This window comes from Ostrinia nubilalis, chromosome 18, assembly GCF_963855985.1.
Source record: "Ostrinia nubilalis chromosome 18, ilOstNubi1.1, whole genome shotgun sequence".
Classification (NCBI taxonomy): domain Eukaryota; kingdom Metazoa; phylum Arthropoda; class Insecta; order Lepidoptera; family Crambidae; genus Ostrinia; species Ostrinia nubilalis.
The window spans coordinates 3913904-3934276 of NC_087105.1; the positions used below are offsets into that span (position 1 = coordinate 3913904).

General features: G+C 36.6%; 1 protein-coding gene across 1 annotated transcript in view; it reads left to right on the forward strand.

Annotated features, from left to right (window-relative positions):
• The first annotated feature begins 460 nt into the window (after positions 1 to 460).
• Positions 461 to 20373, forward strand: part of LOC135080849 (metastasis-associated protein MTA2) — a 70844-nt gene continuing 50931 nt past the window's right edge. Inside the window, exons 1-2 of the mRNA XM_063975575.1 lie at positions 461 to 835; positions 8828 to 8989. Of these exons, the coding sequence (XP_063831645.1) occupies positions 808 to 835; positions 8828 to 8989 (190 nt within the window). The 5' untranslated portion in view covers positions 461 to 807. The remainder of the gene's footprint in view (positions 836 to 8827; positions 8990 to 20373) is intronic.

Sequence of the window (20373 nt, forward strand, 5' to 3'; positions counted from 1 at the left end):
CGTCATTTTTGAAAACGCAACTTGCAAATTATCTATGTTCAACTAATTAACGAATTAATTGCAAAATAAAGGCATTGATTTACCAATAAAAAATCAATTATGTGCGTTTAATTCTATTTATTTAATTTTTATTCACTTTTTCTATGGGCTATGATGACTTTGTTTATGGTAATACATAGCTTATAGAAGAGGGCATAGACTAATTGAGAGCGTCGTTGTCTATGGGCTACAAATAATACGTTCCATTACACAGAAACATATTTGATACTACAATATTTATCTTAAAAATAATGAACCCTCATAAATTTTCTCGGCAGTATATTATTGAAATAATTTATTACCAAAATAAAACTAAAAATTTATTCATCCAATTTTTTTTCCTTAATTTTTCATTCATAAAATACAGGAACTCTAAGGCAATCTTTTACGCTACTCCAGTAATGGAACGTTGTTGAATGAAATATTTTTTTTTATTTTTAGGATATAGTAAATCAAATTTCAATTATGGACAATATTTGTAAAATAATTCGTTAAATTCTACAGAAACACATTCTTACTGATATTATTTGTGCATTAGAAATTAATGAGATGTCATTGCTTTGTTTCAAGAGCAGGAAGTTTACGCCAAAAAGTGCGACTGCGCACTGGCCAAATTAGTAGTGTGAAAGAAAATGGCGATCAGCGAAAGGCGTCCGGAGTTAACGTGATGAAAAACATTGTTCAAAGCTCAATTACATAGTGTTATAGTTATTAATTGTGTCAGATGTAGATTAATTAAGTGTTAATGAATAGTGATTGTGTATAAAAATGGCTGCGAATATGTATAGAGTCGGCGGTAAGTAACAATAATTGGTTATTTTTGTTGTAGCTTCGCCGGTTCACCGCCAGCCGACTAGCGGTGCTTTGCTTTGATTGTCGTACCTTCGTTAATTGCTCACATTAATTAGTTCAGAATCGTTATAGCCCTAAATCCACCGAATCTGGATGAAAACTGAGAATTTCAAAGCATTTCCAATGAGACTAACCGTTTGCGGGAAAGTTACATTTACTAAACCAAATTTCGTCAAATAGGACATTAGCATTTGCATCTAGGTATCATTGTATCGGTTGCGTATCTGCGTGCGGGTGCTTAGACATCAATCCGCCTTAGTTATCTTGTATTGATATTGCATTTTCGCGTTTGTTTGAGAAGTTTTATAACATTTTGACATGAGATTTTAGGTTATATTCGATGTTGTCAAAACATTTTCGTGCTGGACTGGTTGTTTTCTGGGGTTGATGAAGACACGAGGGTTGTTTTGGAGTGATTATTGTGCTCGTGAGGAGGCATTGTCTGGGCCTGTGGTAGATAACTTTGTTTAGGCATTCGTTGTCGGCACTTTTTGGAGATGTAGCCAGTATTGTCGCGACACCGGGCGCTTAACGTAATGTGGCGCGCTCCGCGGTCTACGCTCGACGCGTCGAATGCTAATTAGCTCTTCCTTTTATACAACTTCCTATTATATTGAAGTAAATTATCATTGTTGTCCTGAGTTTCTAAACTGAAATTGAAACTGAACTCTCCGGTGTCAACAATGTTATAAAAATGTTTTATCATGGTTCTCAATTAAATCCTTCTTATTTTGTTCTTATCCTAAACATGATGTTGCATTCAAAATTTTTGTAAAAATTTGGTGTAAATGAGGCTCTATAAAACGAAGTTTTTTACTAAGTTCATGGTCAATCATTCAAGTCTCAGCTGGACAGTTAGACTAGACTATACAACAGGATTATCTTTTTGCTGACCTCTCAGTGCTTGCATACACTTGTATCTCCAACAAAGAACAACTTGACCTACATTCACTAGGTACCTTGAATTTTTTCTTTAGCAATGAACTTTTGAATACATATTTACACACCTCGTGCAGACAATATTTACAACTAGCTAGCAAAGAAAAATGATTAACAATTTTAATTTTATGTTATCAGCACAGTGACTTTAACATAACAATACACAAATTACTGTAAAATTGGACAGCAGGATGTACGCTAAGTCTTATTCTTTTGCACCTTCCAATTTCATAAAAGCATTACATGAGTTGTATACTTTTGATGAAATTTCAATTGAAATTAATTATATCTTTAAAACATTAATGAAATGTTCAGTACCAGACTAAATAATTTATTAACATACTTAGTATTTACTATAAACATTTAACGATGTGGCAACTTATCAACACAGCCCCATTCATGTTCCTCTTATCGGTACAATAAATCCAATCTGTTTGGCAGATTTTATAATATCCATATACAGATTGGTAACTGTAAAAAAAGTGTGTTGTAATGTAAATAATTGTTATTTGCAATAAACAGCTAACACATTTTTAATTTTTTATATGTACCTAGTTGTAATGCACTTCATTGTGTTGTAAACAAACAAACCATTAAACGTGACACAGTGGCGTCCTCAACTGGAATAATAGGAATTGGTATTGTTACAGAGAGCCATCAAGTCAAGCGAGGCTAATGGCCAATCTAGACTAGTAACGTTAAATTTAATTGAACATCCAGCCCGCAAGCATAGGCAGCTTCTTTATCCCTTTTGAGTTTATGTGCTGACTGACCATTACATTTCATTATGACAATTGTTTTAAACATTGAGGACTTATGACGGTCACCAACAAAAATAGACCCAACACCTTTGCTCCGTTTGAAATGATTGTCACTGTCCTAAGCTACCCATCCTTTGTTAATTCATGACAAAGCATGTGTTTGTTATAATTCCAGAAACTTATGATAGAAAAAAATCTATCATATTTATTTATTCACTCATCATCTAGCTGCTGTTATCCCTAAATGCTTCGATTTTTTAAATATGATATAATTAAATTTTTTAACAAGATATTTAACTTGATCATTATGTATGTACTTATTTAATTAGTTCTCCATAATTTTAATGTTAACTATATGAAATGTTACTAATCAAGGTAAATTCATGTGATTACATTTTGTTCCTACCTTTAAACACAAGAAGGATATATTTTTAAGACATCAGTAAATGCCAGTCATAAAATGCTGCCATCTATTTGTGTGGCCTTCACTGTGTGAAAGTTACAGTTCACTGACCTGTTAGTGAACAGTGCCAGATTATTTTCATATTGGCTTATGGGTCATTCCATGACAAATGTTACCGAGGGTGAAAAACTAAATATGTTCTTTTCGCATTAAATCTAATGAATTTTGAAAGTAAACATTCCAAATTATAATGTGCAACAAAAGAAATCTGAAAGAAACAAGTTATTTTTAAGTTATTAGTCTTCAAAGTCTATACTTAAGTCAACTGTCTGAATGATCATTTTCTCTCTAATTATTGGTAATACGATTTAAAAAAAACTATCAATCTGTGAAACGTTTTGCCACTATATGATTGGAGGGTATTTATCATAGTATTGGTAGATAGCGTCATAGTCCCAAAAAAATGGATAATCATCAAGTTTTAAGTATGTTTTCTTGTTACTTCGGCGATGTAACACCCGAAACAGAAAAACAGGTATTTGTTTTATTATTGTACCTTACACATGGATTAGGGTAACAATATTTGGTAAAAATAAGGACATGGTAGTAATGATTTCAAATACTAACTAATATCTGAGCATGATACTAATTTAGTATGTTTCTTTCTTGATTAAAAACTGTAACACCCGAAACGTTTCGGGTATTACATTTTTATTTATATGTCGATAATGTGTGTATATTGCTTGGAGAAGTGAAAAAGTGTTACTGTGAGGGTCCTTTGACCTCCCACTAGCGCTGGCATCGGAAAAGGAGTCATATTTCTCAATTTAAGACTTTTTTGAAATGTCGACTTAACACTAAAATTAAGGTATTGCTAAAAAGTGTTGATTTTTGACATTTCCAATAAATATCGTAATTAGAAATTAAAGTAATGCGATTTCAAGCCAAAAACAATAGAAAAAGCTATATTCTGAAGAAAAATTAAACTTGAACTTTGTATATTTTTTAAAAAAAGCTGCTTCGTAATTTCAAACCAGAATTCGCTCTATTTGTGTTTATTTGTTGTACTCCTTATTTTGTAGTACCTAGAGACTAATAATACACCGATTTTATCGATAAAACGCGTTGAATTTTCGTACTCGTAACACCCGAAACAGAACCATTGTAACACCCGAAACAAAGAAAAAATTTATAAAAAAATAGTAAAACGTTTTATTTAACAGTGATTGTATGTTACATGGTTTGTAAATGTCATACTTTAGAAGTCCTGTAAGTTTGAGGTATGATTCCTTAAGAAAATTCGCTAAATTTCGAGTAAATGCAGCAACAGTCAGAACATAGAGGCAAAATCTCGTAACGCCCGAAACGCACACTTTTCGATTCATATTTTCGTTATCCTACATTCTAAGCTGTACAAACTTTATTATTTAGATAAAACAACTAAAAACGGACAGATTAAGGCACTAACATTATTAAAATACTATTTCAAAATACATGAAATTGTTGAATATGTGTGTACGAACGTAACACCCGAAACGATGGAATGACCCTTATGCAATAGCAAAAGGCTAATTTACCAATAATTAGTCCTTAAATTCCTCCAAAATAGTCTCCCATTTATCCTGGTTGTATATCTATGGCCATTGGTCAGAAAAAAAAAAAAAAAAAATAATAGTATGAATTTTATTGGTAGATAATCCAATTTTATAGCTTCAAGATTGACCCTACATGGGTTTTCAATATTAATGGCAATAATACTCAAAGAAAAAAAACAAGGAATAACTTGATAACATGCTCGGCGAGGAAATGTCTGTCGCCGCCAAAAGATAACACTCAGGGGTTATACTCATAACTAATCGCGATGTGGACTATCACTGCAATCGAACAATCCGATAAAAAAGTTTGGGATCTCCCATTATGTATTTTCATATTTTTTATGACATCAAGCAAGATACCTAACGATTTTGTAACACCCATACCTGTACTGCAAATGAAAGAGAGGTAATTATTATTATCTATACTAATATTATGAATGCGAAAGTAACTTTGTCTGTCTGTCTCTCTTTCACGCCTAAACCACTGAACCGATTTTGATGAAATTTGGCAGGGAGATAGTTTGAGTCCCGGGAAAGGACATAGGATAGTTTTTATCCCGGTTTTTGAAACAGCGACGCGCGCGATAAAGTTTTTCTGTGACAGACAAAATTCCGAAATTACAAAAGCTAGTTCATAATAAATTATAATTAATTAAACTTCTTATGCCGCATATTACATCACACATAGGATATTAAAACATCAAATAGGTAGTGACAAAAAACTACATCATTAACCTAAGAAGCTTATTGATTGTTGTTCTCTGCCCTTTGCAAATCTACTCAGTAGAAAGGTCTCGTGGTTTGGGGTGATGTTAACCCATTTTCCCAAGGCTCAATGCTAATGTACCCCTTACCAGTTACACGAAGTCCCAAAGTAGGTTCATCAATCTCTAAAGTAGATCAAGTACTGCCCACTTTTCTTCATCCCCTTTTCCACAATTTCGTCTAACTACATCATTATTTTATGTTATCAAACCGGCTTATCGTCGTTCACTGCTAGACTGTTAGGTCTTCCCTACCTAACCCACGCCACATTCAACCTCTACCTTTCTGTATTATCTTTTCAACAAAACACCGATGTACACACGACAGCACATCAGACAGGCTACCCATTTTTGTTGCAAACTCGCCCCTATAATAACTGCACATAAGAACCCACAGTGGTTACGTTGACGTGCTGTCGTCTGTACAATGTTTTGATATTTTTGTATTTTTTATAATTTATCATGTTTCTACATCAAGAGAATAGAAAGATAGATCTCGTGAGAATTTTTAGGGATTCCTCTGAAAACCTTCGCCTGTTGCGACGCCACACGCGGGGAACAAATCTTATTATCTTATTTTATGGAGAATGAATGTAACGACCGCGCAACACTAAAATAATCGGTGGTAAACGATGTCACAAACTGTGGGAATTCAAATAATATGACCCTGCACCATTTAAGTACACCATAAACCAGATTACCAGTATACCCACAAAAACATGTATTGATTGACTTTAATGTATTTTCAAATAACAAGAGCGCTGCTGGTTTCAACAGCACCAAAATTACTACTAATCCAAAGTTGGGGTGCAGTAATTAAAAAATCTTCCTATTGCGAAATGACGCATAATCTAGAAATTTTTCTAAAACTTCGTCTACTCGTAGAGTCGCTTTGCTCTTCGCTTATCCTTACATCTTGGCGTCAGATACGGTCAAACCAGTCTCATTAGTTTAATTATGGCCCTAAGTCCTGTGTGTGTATGTCGCGGCTTTCTGACATTTAGGTGTTTCATCCATGAAGTCTAAGTTTTCTCATTTCGTAAAGCATTTTCTTTACGTCAATGTCTTGACTTGTCCAGTCAATATCATGGAGGTAAATTAACATGACCTGATGGTCAGTTTAATTTACCTCCATGATATTGATCATTGAAGGTATAGTTTCTTTCGATTGTAAAAAAAATGTTTTGGTCCCATGGGCACCGATTCTGAAGCTTTACTTCCAAAACTAAGGTAACTTTGTATTTCGTATCCTAAGCGAAATTTGATTTTCAGGACATCAATTATGTATTTCAAATCAAAGAACTTATCCCATAAAATTGATAATTCAAGATTTTGACCAGGCAGTATGTATCTCTTGTAAGATACCGCATGCTTGTTGATGAAACGTATTTTCGATTCCAAGATGTACATCGATTACCTACCTAATTAACCTTTTACCCATCTTCTTCAAATCGAACCGAAATGTACCAACTTCAAAGGAAACGTGCGCGCTTACGTAGTCCAGTGAATGATTTGCTGCAGGTGATGTATTCTAATGCAGTATCAGTGTCGGCAATCAATGCTTTAAAGGGAATTGGTATGTTATTATAATAGTGTATTAAAAATGAGTAACCTTGGTTCAGCATGCTTTCAACATAATTTACGAGCCAGGGTTGCCAAAAGTTCCCATGTTGTCATATATGGGTATTTTAAATTTCCAACACCACGTCCACGAAAATCCTACACTGAATTCAATCATTCGTTCCCAGTTGATGACGTGTCTGAGCTAAATATACAACACTTACTTATTGACACGTTCCAAAAATAATACCCAGTCTTGGCAAAACTGAACGGGCGTTAACATTGCTATCATCCGCATAATGCTCCAAGTTGCACGCACAACTAGTTATAGTACTACAGCACTCTGATCTTGTTGATGAGAAGGATTTCAAGCCTGAGAACTGCAAAATATAGATGATCAGCACATCACAGTCAAAGTTGTTCTTGCAACCGCTAAGTCGCAAAGCGGGAGGCGGTAGATTTTACGACGTGACGCGCCGTTTCGTAGCTTCACGTACACGTCCTCGATCTATTGTTTATTGCTTGTATTATAAAGATATTCATCTTTCTTGGAAGTATCTAATACACAACTAGACATGTAGCAGACTGAATGAACCGCGAATAATACCGCTGTTCACGTCGAAAGAAATATGGTTAAAAACGTTGCGCATAACAGTTTTGGTTGTATGCTACATCAAAATTAGTAACGAACTGACAGTTTTATCTTTATAATGAATTTATCTTCCAAGAGCCTCCCTCATTTTACTATATTTTTTGCCTATTTTTATATTATGCACATAAATAATACCGGTTATGCAAACCAACGGATGAAGTGAGTAGAAAAAGCTCTCTTTCTTTCCGATTACACGTGAATTCTCGTCTCATCGAAGTTAATTTTAGTTCACCTCGCGATCACACCAGAATAAGAATTTCAAATGGAATATGAGATCGTGCGTATAAAGGTTGTAGCCAGGTTTAAATTAAATGCAAAATAACAATAATGCCTGGTAGCTGGTGTTAAAAAGAAACACTAAAATGTGTTCGTTGCTAAATGGTAATAAAGCTGCTCATGCATATGAATCTATTGGGATGTCAAAACGACGCCAGAATTTGGATCCAAAAGAGTCGCTTTTGTCATTATGCGTGCGTTATTTTGTGCGCGGATAACGGTAAAGAGACATTTACATTAGTCGTCCATGTACGAGCCATAAGCATCGTAGGTACTGATAGAAGCCATTCGTTCCGCGCCAGCAACTCAGACACGACTTAGCCTCCGGTTTTTTTTTCATTTACTACACCGATAACTAGCTGTAACCGACATTATATTCTATTGTCAGTATTATACTTCCTCACCATTCTGCGTCATGTACTCGTAAGTCAAAGTGATATTAAGAGGAGCAAAATTATAAAATCCTTCGAAATCAGGTCATTTTTAATATAGTAGGTCTTTTAAATATTATTATCTTCCTTAAACCCTAATTCCCACAACTCTTCCGCCCGTATTCACAAACATTACTATGAGGTCTCCCAGTGCGCGTGGACGCAAAGGATGACACACGAACCAATCACAGAGCTCCATTCAACGCTGTGCGTTCGATTTTCTGCTTCACTTAAGCAAGCAACGTTTGTGAATACGGGCGGTATTCATCAATTCAGAAGCCTAGAATTTCTATAAAGGTCATTCATGTATCTGTCATCTATCACTGAATCACTGATTTGTATCATGTTTTAAGTGCTATTTTAGATAAATTTCGATAAGTTTGTCTATGTACTCTTTTGGTAGTATGTGAAGTTTATAAATTGCATCAAAAATGTATGGTCTGATGATGGACTTTTGACTCTACATAGTCCAAATCGGGTGTTCGCCTTCTACCTCGAATAATAGCGTTAAAATTACCTTAACGATATTAAAATGCATGTCTTTTTTGTCCACAGACTGCGTCTATTTCGAGACGACGCCGAAGTCTCCTTACCAAATCCGACGGATAGAGGAACTAAACAAAACCGCGTCGGGTAACGTGGAGGCAAAAGTCATGTGCTTCTACAGGCGGCGGGACCTACCCAACCCCCTCATACAATTAGCGGATAAGCATCAAAGTGAGTATTTTAGTAATAATTAACTTGGCTGCCATTGATTTTAAAGGTAACCCGTGTCATAGCTAGGGTTGACTCACGCTTGACCAGATCTCTTGCAAGGATGCGTTTAAAATCTGCTCGAAATAAATATTTAAACAAGTACTCAACTAAGACTGGGTTGCACCATCTTACTTCGACTTTAACAAACGTCAAAAATCTGTCAAACTCCATACAAAATCCACCGGTTATCGTTATAGTTATGGTCAACTTGCTAAAACTAGCCATCCAGAACGATCAAGCCCTTTTGCAATCGCATGTTGTGGTAACAAACGTCTTTTATGACGTGTCAAATAATAAGTCGGTGTAAATCATTTTCATTTTCCTCGTGTTGATATTCGACTAATCCTGTTAATTAACTTACTGAGCTTGTTTATAATAATAGTCTGTGAAAATGGTGTTAGATTTACAAACAATCGATGTTGCGTAGCTGCGTAACATAAATCAAACGGTTTTTTCGTCACATAAATCACAACAAAAAATTTCGTGGACTAAGTATTCCATTATTGATTTTAGTGACGGAGCCTCGAACGACTGGCTAAGACAGCCGTATTGGGCGGGTAACGGGCAGGCACGTTAATAATACTTTTGCAATCGCCCCTTGGTCACGTGGGCCCATGTGGTAATACGCGTGTTTGATTCTTTCCTATAAATAGCCCGATTATCCGTGAGAGCTGTTGCTAGGATTGCTCAGCGGGTGTCTGGAGCCGGCGGCCGTGTCAATACATCGCACTGAACCTAGTTCTTGAACTTCGCGCGTACATCTAGGACCTATTTAGTATTATTTATCTCACTTGCACGTCCATGTGAGCGATTAGTATTCGTTGCTCTAATTTTTAAACGCACACACACTCACAAGCCGGTTTATGTGTTTGCTGCCATTTATTGGATAGACGGCAACTCTTATCACGAGTAAGCACTCGGATCGCAATCTAAGCCTTTGAATTTGACTTGGCAATTCAATGAGGAGATAAATAAAATTAAATGTTCTCTACAATAATGTCCTGCTTAACTATTCAAGAATTAGCGTTTGCGCTTCCAAACACAACCAAGTTATGCTAATGTTTTCACGATTAAATTTCTTATCTACAAGAAATAATCGACTTCTTTATGAAAGAATCTTTCAGTGAACCAGTCAACGCTTACGTTCCTACAATGTAAGAGTCAGTTATTCGATTTTTTGGAAACATCGAAAAGCTCATCGTGATAATGACCGAACTCATAAACTCACTTTGAAATCGATCCACCGTCTCACCATGGCGATAAAGCCGAACAGCGGCCGCTCACGCGAGCATCGAGTACGGTTGCCTCGAAACAAACGTAACTCGAGTCCTTGGACAACATCATTAAATTTTACATTATCACTGAACTTAAATTAGTCCTGACAATAAAACGTGGACGAAACCAATAATAATGAGCAGTGCACGTTTATTGATTTTGAGATGGTCATTATTGACGTGACAATACAACGCTTTCAAGTTAGAGAGAATCAAAAGGTAGATGTCGTTTGTAATAGCTATGAAAGAAATAATAATTCAGTCGGTCGACATCGAAAAAGAGTACAAAGGCATGACGTCACTCCGCGCTGTATTTCCATACTTAGGCGCATACTCTGTAGCGACATATAAAACACGATTCCCCCCAACTCTATCCATACCATAGGTAGATTCATACTTAGACCTATCATCCCCAGTCCCCGACCTAAATCTTTTTGAAAGATCATGAAAAGTATGTCAATTAATCAGTGGTGTGATCATATCATCATATCCATTGGCTGTGTACATAGAGTTTGGAGGATAAGGATACACCCATGCATATCCTTTGCGATTGCGAATTTGCGGCACACTGATTCATTCATTCGATGAGCTGCCCGCTAGACATTATGTAACCTTTGTGTCAGATTCAATTTAAGATTCATTATCAGTAACGTGTAAAAAGACGAAACGATGCTATTTCGGCCAACAACGAACCAAATAAATAAAATAAAATAACAGCCCTGACTCTATCCTACGAGCCATTACACAGGCCAGGATCAACCCCTTACATATCCATCAAATACTAATTATTCAACTATTTAGTGAGACAGACACTTGTATCAACAAATTGCTCAAACTACATAATATCACCATGCATATTTTAATAGTTTATTTAGTAACTCTATTTGAGTCCCGTACAACCAAACTGTGGAATGGACTGTCGTCTGCGGTGTTTCCGGACGGATACGACCTGCAAGCTTTCAAGAAGAGAGCATATCTTCACCTTAAAGGCCGGCAACGCACCTGTAACGCCCCTGGGTCTGCGGGTGTCTATGGGCGACGGTAATCACTTACCATCACGTGATCCGTCTGCTCGTTTGCCTCCTGTCACATAAAAAAAAATCTGCAAAAATGTCTCCTTAACTTTAAAATCATATTGAAACTGCATCACAATTTAACTAAGTTATGATTTACGTTTTCAGTCAATGCAACCTGCTGTATTATAAGTTTTATTTATACATACTGTAGATATTTACATACTTACAGGCTTATTTTTATATCAAGCAACAAAATAGCTATAAATCAGAGTATGTAAGTTTATTTAATGCATATGATATTGACAGTCAAAACGGTTAACTGCTTTCCAGTTTCCACTATGATTACTGCCTGAATTTGGTTGCGGCTTAATTAAGATTAACCGCAAGATGAGAAAACACCAAAACCCCGGTTTTAATAGCCATGACGTGTATACCTTAATTATAATGTAAAGCTCTTTGGAGGCATTGATATGCATCTTTGTAAAAATAAATCCTTAATTCTAAAATTACACGCTGTTTTTAAGTGCATAATTATTGCAACATGTAAAGTTAGGCCTTTATTATCACGTTCTAATAAGACCTAAATTAAATAAAATAAATAAAACATTACAAAATACTTATTTTCATAATAAAAACATAGCGTGCAAGCTTCTAACAAGTTAGATATGAATGCATGATTGTTATTGTTAACATTATGTTAGGTTAGGTATTAATGTTACTAAGTGGAATAACTATGATTTAATAGAATAGAATAACTTTATTCAGCATATCAAACAGTTCATTTAAATTTTACAACTCTACCTAAATATAAAATTCTCAAGCACTATGAAACCACTAGAAGGTCTCTCACAACGATTAGTAAAAAAAAGTTGCTAATTTAACTTTCAAAATCAAATTCCTTAATTTATTTTTCGCTCCGCAAACTACATCTTTGAACCTAAATGTTAATACGCCCAGTAACGTAAGTTGCATTAAATACAGAGACAGATCACTTGCGATTTTATAATCGGTTGTTTTTTTTTTCTAAACACGTAGGGAACCCTTACTGTGTTACATAAACATTTGGAACTCTAGTGCTCCCTCGGCCGTGGTAATGACCCTGGAAGCGGTGCGGTTAGTAGCTGTCATCGCCGACCGCGTTGGGCCCGCAGAACTGTGTCAAACGGTCGCACACTTTCGATATTTTTTTACTGGATTATGTCAGCTGTAGCTTTATAATAACAGAGTTGTTTACATTAGCGTATAATTTGAAATGCAGTGTCAGATGTTTGCTTTTTTTTATTAAATCATAATTCTAGTTTGGTATTTGCGGATCGATTATCCACTAGCACACAGTCGAAATGGATAGGTCATTTATGTCGCTTATTGGTTAACTTTAAGGAAACTAATACTTGTTCGAAACTGTTATGGTTAAAGTACATTTTAAGCAACATATCACTTTTATGGTTTAAATTAGCTGACAAAACTTCTGATGTGAATACAATCAACCATTTCGTAAACGTTTCTCACAAATAATATGAAACAAAAATAATATAAACGAATACCTCCGAGGTATACTTACAATACCGCGACCGGTGGTCTGAGGTTCGCACCGCGGCGCGTGGTCGTGGTCTACTTTTTATTAGAAGACTTACTAACACTTAGCGTCCTTTCCTTTTTTACAGGAGCTCAAAATAAACATTGGATATGAAATAGAAATAAGTATTTTATGAAAACTGTAAAATATTAGATTGTTTTAAATAACTACATTCGGTTTGCAGTTCATTATTGTACTTAATAGTTATTAATAAGTAGAATGTCATGCCAAGAGGTTTGAAAATAGGATTTACTCCACCCATCCATCCACTTCACAGATAGCATGCATTGTGTATTTGTATTTTGTGTAAAGTTATTTCGTTATCAAGCGCACTGTGATTCGTAATTTCGTACGCTCTGTACTGTGAGATGCACTACATGCAAGAATTCGTCTATCAATTAAATTCAATTTCGATTGATTCAGCACTTTCTAATAATGACATCTGTATCTAAACAAGAGAGGCGAATAGTTATTAGAAAATATTTAACTGAAAGGATTTGACTGCATGTGTAACGTATGCATGCATGTATCGAAATCAATCCGAACTCTTGGTTGATATTTGATATTAATTTCAATGGCTATCCTATAATTCTCTACCACTTTTATAAATAGGTAACTAGCTTTCAGCCCGCGGCTTCGCCTGCGTGGAATTTTGTCTGTCACAGAAACACTTTATCGCGCGCGTCCCTGTTTCAAAAACCGGGATAAAAACTATGTCTATGATATAACCTATGTCCTTTCCCGAGACTCAAACTATCTCTATGCCAAATTTCATCAAAATCGGTTCAGTGGTTTAGGAGTGAAAGCAAGACAGCCAGACAGAGTTACTTTCGCATTTATAATATTAGTATAGATTACGTGAATCTGATAATTTTATAGTAATTCTACATTGCGAGCGGTTTCTTGGCGCAAATGCCTTTATTGATCGTGCGAGACCTTTATTTATGGATTACTATTTATTTGAGAACGCAGCAACGGCGATCGCGGGGGTTCAAGCCCGAATCGGGACAAAGATCGTGTGTTAATTCGGACCGCGTAGACCAAGGGGCGCGGCGGCCGGGGTTAGTAAACATAATCATGGCCTCCTCCCGCTATACAATTCAGTAGCTAAATGGGAATGAAGAGTTACCTCGCCCGAATACCCCCGCCCCCACCCCGGCCCACTGTCTGCCACCGCGACGCCCACACGTCTTGTGACGTACTCGCTGAAAAGGTCATACGTTTATTTTTTTTAACTCCATATGATTTTCGTAATCTCGTCGTCAATAATGTAAATAACTCTTCACATGTCTAATAAATACGGGCAAAGGATAACTGGTAGAGCTATTGTCTGCCTATAGTGCCTGCCTACACGTGTCACAAAAATGACCGCAATGACCCCACCAAAGCAAGCTCACCGCGAAGCGTACATGTACTACACAATAAGTCGCAACGTAACGCAAGACAGGCAGGCCGGATTTAATTAGCTTTTTTTGCCAAAATAAAAATAGACCGAGAAATATCAATACTCCGTGACTTGTATTCTAAACTCCTTAACTGAATGCCCCTGCCCCTCTCTGTGACTGAGCGACCCCAGGCCCCGTATCGACCGTCGCGCCCTCATCTCGCAGGTACACGCAACACTTATCCCGGTTTTAATTGTCGCCACGCGCCGATGACCCGGACTGCCGACTGGATACGCCGTTACGCGGCTGGATCCCGCCATGACACTGTATAAAAAATAAAAAAACAGCTTGTTTAATGTGTGGTTGGACGCATTATTCCAAAATCCACAACTCCATGATGTGAACTTACTCGTACAGATACATGTAGATCGATTTCAAATTAAAAATGCACCTTAACGTATTCGACGACTCACTACGTAAATGCACTTAGTTGATTGATATATGTACCTACATTCGGTTCTAAAAACGACTGCAAAGTAAAGGTCGAATGCAAAGTCGAGCATTGTCGAATCGGTCGGTTACATAGATTAGAGTTATCGACTCACCTCCTAAAGAGAAATGTAAAACCATGGTCCATGACCTTAGGAAAATCTTTTTCACATGTAGCGAAAATGTAAGTCCATTTATGTGTCCTAATTATAAAACCTGCAGCTTAAGTGGACTTCTAGTCCAGTCAATAAAGCATTATAGATGGAAAACTGTAGAACACAATTTCTGACTTCAGGACTTTATTTAAACTAGTTAGGAGGTGAACATAGCAAAAGTCCCCGCCCTTAGCCCTTGAGCCGACGGGGAGAGGGGGGTTTAAAGGTGCCACTTTTCGGTTTTTCGCTTAATCCTCGGAAACTATGCGTCCTAGTGACATGACTACTTTGAACCAAAAAAAGCATATTCAATTTGCTACAGATGAGATAGACAAGTTTTTCTATAAATTGTATAGTTTTCGCGGCATCTGCTCTAGAAGGTCTGTAATATTGGAAATTTTATTTTTGTCTTACATGTTCCCATCAGAAAAAAATCGACTAAATCAACATTGAGCAATCATTCTAGACATGCGGGAGCATGTTAAGCCTAGTTCCAGCGAGGGGACTACACTGTGCGTATATTTAGACGAATCACTTTGAGCCACTTTTGAATCCTCATCACTCAAAAACTACTGGGCATTAACACTTCAAATTTGGCTCATGTGTTGAGACTTACAAGATATACATCAGTTTCAAATTTCATAAATATACCTCAAACGGTTCTTTAGATATTGACGTCCAAAAATCTACATGTCTGACCTATAGACCAAATTCTAACCACTTCCAGATGACCTGGAAGGTTCAAATTTGGCATACAGAAAGGTAGTTATGTAAATACAAAGGAACAAATAAAAAACCAGTAAATTTTAACATTTCACATGTGATAGATAGATAGTAGTGCTCTAAATATCGATTTTTGAACGTCAATACCTAAATAACCGTTTGAGGTATATTTATGAAATTTGAAGCTGATGTACATCTTGCAAGTCTCAATACATGAGCCAAATTTGAAGTGTTAATGCACAGTAGTTTTTGAATGATGAGGAGTCAAAAGTGGCTCTAATTGGTTCGTCTAAATATACGCACGGTGCAGTCCCCTCCATGGAACTAGGCTTAACATGCTTCCGCATGTCTATAGTGTTTGCTCAATGTTGATTTAGTCGATTTTCTCCTGTAAGGAACATGTAAGACAACAATAAAATTTCCAATTTTACAGACCTTCTAGAGCAGATGCCGCAAGAACTATACAAGATATAGAAAAACTTGACGGTCTCACCTGTAGCAAATTGAATAAGCTTTTTTTGGTTCATAGTAGTCATGTCACTAGGACGCATAGTTTCCGAGGATTAAGCGAAAAACCGAAAAGTGGTACCTTTAAACCCCCCTCTCCCCGCCGGCTCAAGGGCTAAGGGCGGGGACTTTTGCTATGTTCACCTCCTAACTAGGCTAAATAAAGTCCCGAGGTCAGAAATTGTGTTCCACGGATTTCTCTCTACACCATCGTTAAGGCATTCATTGACTGGACTATTCTTCTATTGAATTTTATAGTGGCAGAAATATTGTTATAGGATTTACCTGAAAAAATTGTAATTCTAATAGATCCTTAGATGACTATGTTTCGATGCACAGACATTCAAATGTACACTATTGAAAAACAGTAACATAATTTTAGTTAACTTTTCTTCATAATACGGTTAATTTTACTTATCATCTTAACTAAACACCGTTAATTACAGTATCTAATCGAAATTACCTTATCAATTTGCAAACTCTTTTAAAGTAACCGTTGATGCGGGAGATGTGACTAGCTTAAGAAGAATGGGCGTTTCAAATCGCTTCTGATGGAAGATAATAAATTATCGAAATTATTCTTAAACGTCTCCGATAAGGTATCGTTTTATAAACTCGATTGCGTAATCGATTGTGTAATGGTTGCTTACACGAGTTCAGGCGATTACTGCAACATTGTTAAGGTTCTGCTCGCTTACATCTAGCGGACAGGAAAAGTAAAAGCCAACTGATGCGATAGTACGATATTTACTGCTACACTCCACGGAAAGCAAGTAATCATGTAAACATGGAGTAATAAATGATTTATGATTATGACAGTTACTGCAACCGACTATAAATTATGTATGAGACAACGATGAATAAAATCCAATAAATAAAATATAAGATAATTAATAAACCATGTCTCTAATAGAAATTCCCTTGTAATAAACCATTTAAAATAAAGCTTCAAAAACGCGGAATTACATCCAGCTCTCCTGAAAACTTCCACGTTCCCGCTCCGCTTAACGCTTCGTTTATGAAACGTAACATAGGCTTGTAGCTGTCCGGTCTTAGTCGTCAAGCAAAAAGGTGGGTTGCCGATAAATTTCGCAAATGTCTCCACATCTACTGCGTAATACAAGCATCTTGTAAGCAACGCACATACCTAACTAACGATGCTGGTTTATTAATAATCGTTTGTTGCACAAATACTTGCGAGGTGGTCAGCCAAAACAATTTATTGGAATTCGGGCACGGTTAGATAAAAACTAAAGAATACAGATGCAGGCATCGTCTTATTTCCTGTCAATCAAAGTTTTGATTCAAGTAGAGATTATTCAATGGTTAGTTTTAAACCATCATCAAGCCGGTAAGTCCGGGAACACAGACAATCTGAACTGAAATACCTGCCAAAATAAAAACCGGTATCTTTTCAATCATACTTGTTGTCTTATAACATCAGTTTTTTATCAATTTTCTTTTTTTAGAAAAATATATATATTTTACTATATTTACACAACTTCCGTGTGAATCACATTCCATGTCAGTTATGTTAGTTTCAAGTTTCTAGTTTACTGCTCGGTTATCTCTACATTTGCGCCAATGCGTGACATTTCGCACTTTCCTTAGTCCATTAGACGGTCTATTCATATTTACTCTAAACTTCACAGTAAGAAGTCTGTCTAGGTTATATTTAAGGTAATGTGTAATCTGTTGAATTTATTCTACCTTGTTACTTGTTCCTAAGCGTTTTTGCTGTAGATTTCAAATAAAAATTTTACTTTCGTACTCTTGTAAACGGTAATTTAGTCTTAGAATGACGTTCAATCACAGACACAGTCAATCCCAATGACCCAAAAGTCTAGTGACTTGAATTTAACCAGACCTTGTGCTAGTGAGGGAAAGGACTTGGGCGTCATTAGCACGATTCCCATGGGGGTCCTAATGAGCACCACAAACAGCTTCACGCTCTGGCGGGCCGCACCGTTGCGCGCTCCAGGAGTGTGTGACGTCACCGTCGACGGCGTCGGTGGCTGCGCACGGGCACCGGGCACGTGGGCTCGCGGAGGCCTCGGGCGCATCGAAAGTGAGACCACGGGCGCGCGCGCGGGGGGACAACCACGGTCGACGACCCGCGCATCCAACCAATCCGCACTTGGTACAACACCGTCGCATTGTTTTAACATCCCATAGCTTACACTACCGCCGCACTAACGTCTCACTCATTGAAACGTTTAGAACCGGACTCCGTATTCGATACGGATACTTTATACATTCCTCGATTCAGAGTAGCTTGCCACTCCAGTGTTAGGCAACACGTCATGGCAACGTCACAATTACGAGACAACTTTACTCGTAGTGAGCCTCAGTTCACACGGAAAAATCACTGTTTAATTACTGAAGTTAGACCTGTATTGTATACGCTATGTAGGTATGTCATAATCTCATTATAATTGGCAATATAAATATAGAAAGTTATGCTCCATCTTGCAATTACCTGAGCGGAAGCGAAGCAGGTGAAGCGAGTATCCTTTCCGTAGTCGCGTCACTGCTAACAGAATCGTTCGTAACACCCACATTCGACATGAACTCTAATTAACCCATACATGATAGCATCCCTTTATTTATTTATTTATTTTATTTATTTATTAATAGGTACAGTTACAGTACATAGAATACTACTTATTTAGTAAAAAATACAGGTACAAATCACTTACAAATCTCTGGACCAATTACAACTGCACACAACTATGCCTAATAACTTAAGTGCTTAGATAAAACAACAAAAACTATACTTATACTTTGGCAGATATTTGTTTGTCTTTAGATAACTTTCTCATCATAGTCTGCCGTCATTCCGTCATAAGCAAATTGTATCTGATGCTGTTCAATACGACCGATTACTCCAAGGAGTGTGATATAATCAGATTTTTTTCTATCAATATTATCAATCGACGTTAATTATGTCGAATCGTTTAGGAAGTTATTGCGCTAGTTTCCAAGGTCGTTCAGTTTGAGGCTCTGCAGGTGTTCTGCTAGACGTAGTATAACACTACATAGTAGTATGTGAAATTACATCTTCTGGACACGGCTAGGTAACCAAGCATCTGCTGCTCCTTCAGGATTTACTTCCTGAAATTGTAAAATGTGAGCTTTCACTAATGTTTAACATCCTACTAATATTATAATTGTTAAAGTTTGGATGTCTGGATGTTTGTTACTCTTTCACGCAAAAACTACCGAACGGATTTTCATGAAACTTTACAGTATTATTGTAGTGCCAGAATTAACATGTAGGCTATAAATAATTTATGACGATCTGTGATGCCGCGGGCAAAAGCTTGTATCCAATAATATTGTTTTGCTCAAAATTGCAATGGTGTTAATAAGGTCTTCGGAATCCCACCAGTTGGCTTGAGTGTTAATCTGTGTCAGAGAGAAAATTCCAGGTTATATTGTTTATTTATGTTCTACGCTGTCATATCAACTGATTCGAAAACCACAAATTAGTCAGACCATGACGTTATAGCATTGGGCCTTTTGTACCAGCGGCTATGTTTAACTTCAAAGCTTTAATACATATTTCCTGACATGATTTATAACGTGACAATTTGATCCTGTATATTTTTTGCATTGCGAATGTATCAGAGCAGGCGAGAAAAGTGTAAGATAGAGAGTTGCAAAGACCACCAGTTGAGTCCAAATTGCCAGCGTCTTTATTCGAGGACATACTTGTCTGGGTCCCCTCATAATTGACCCACTTTAAAAGAGACACAACACACGTTACTGTTAAAGTAGGTTTTGCAAACGCTTTATTCAAGGACGATGTTTGGGGCTCTGCAGGTGTCGCCCGTTAACCCTTTTATGTGCCGTGTACCCAACCGATTCTATGTGCTCATGGTTAGGGTTACCACAAATAAAGCTAAGTTGTTTTTATTACCGCTTCATGGTGTTATAATAACGTAAAAGATGTAATATGATGGTCCGTCTCTGCACAGGGTACAAGTTTTTTGAATTTGTTATTGTTTGTGTGTATTTTTATTTTCGAACCCGTTTAATATGGACTTTTAAAATTGTCTGAAATAAAGAATTTTATTATTATTATCTCTTTATTCAATTTCCTTCTTATTTTTAATATTTTCGCTCACGCATCCAGTTTACGTACGGATGCGAATATTATAAGTCCTTAAATTTTTCTGTCCCTTGTAATGATTCATGTTTACTGTCCATTATGTTGT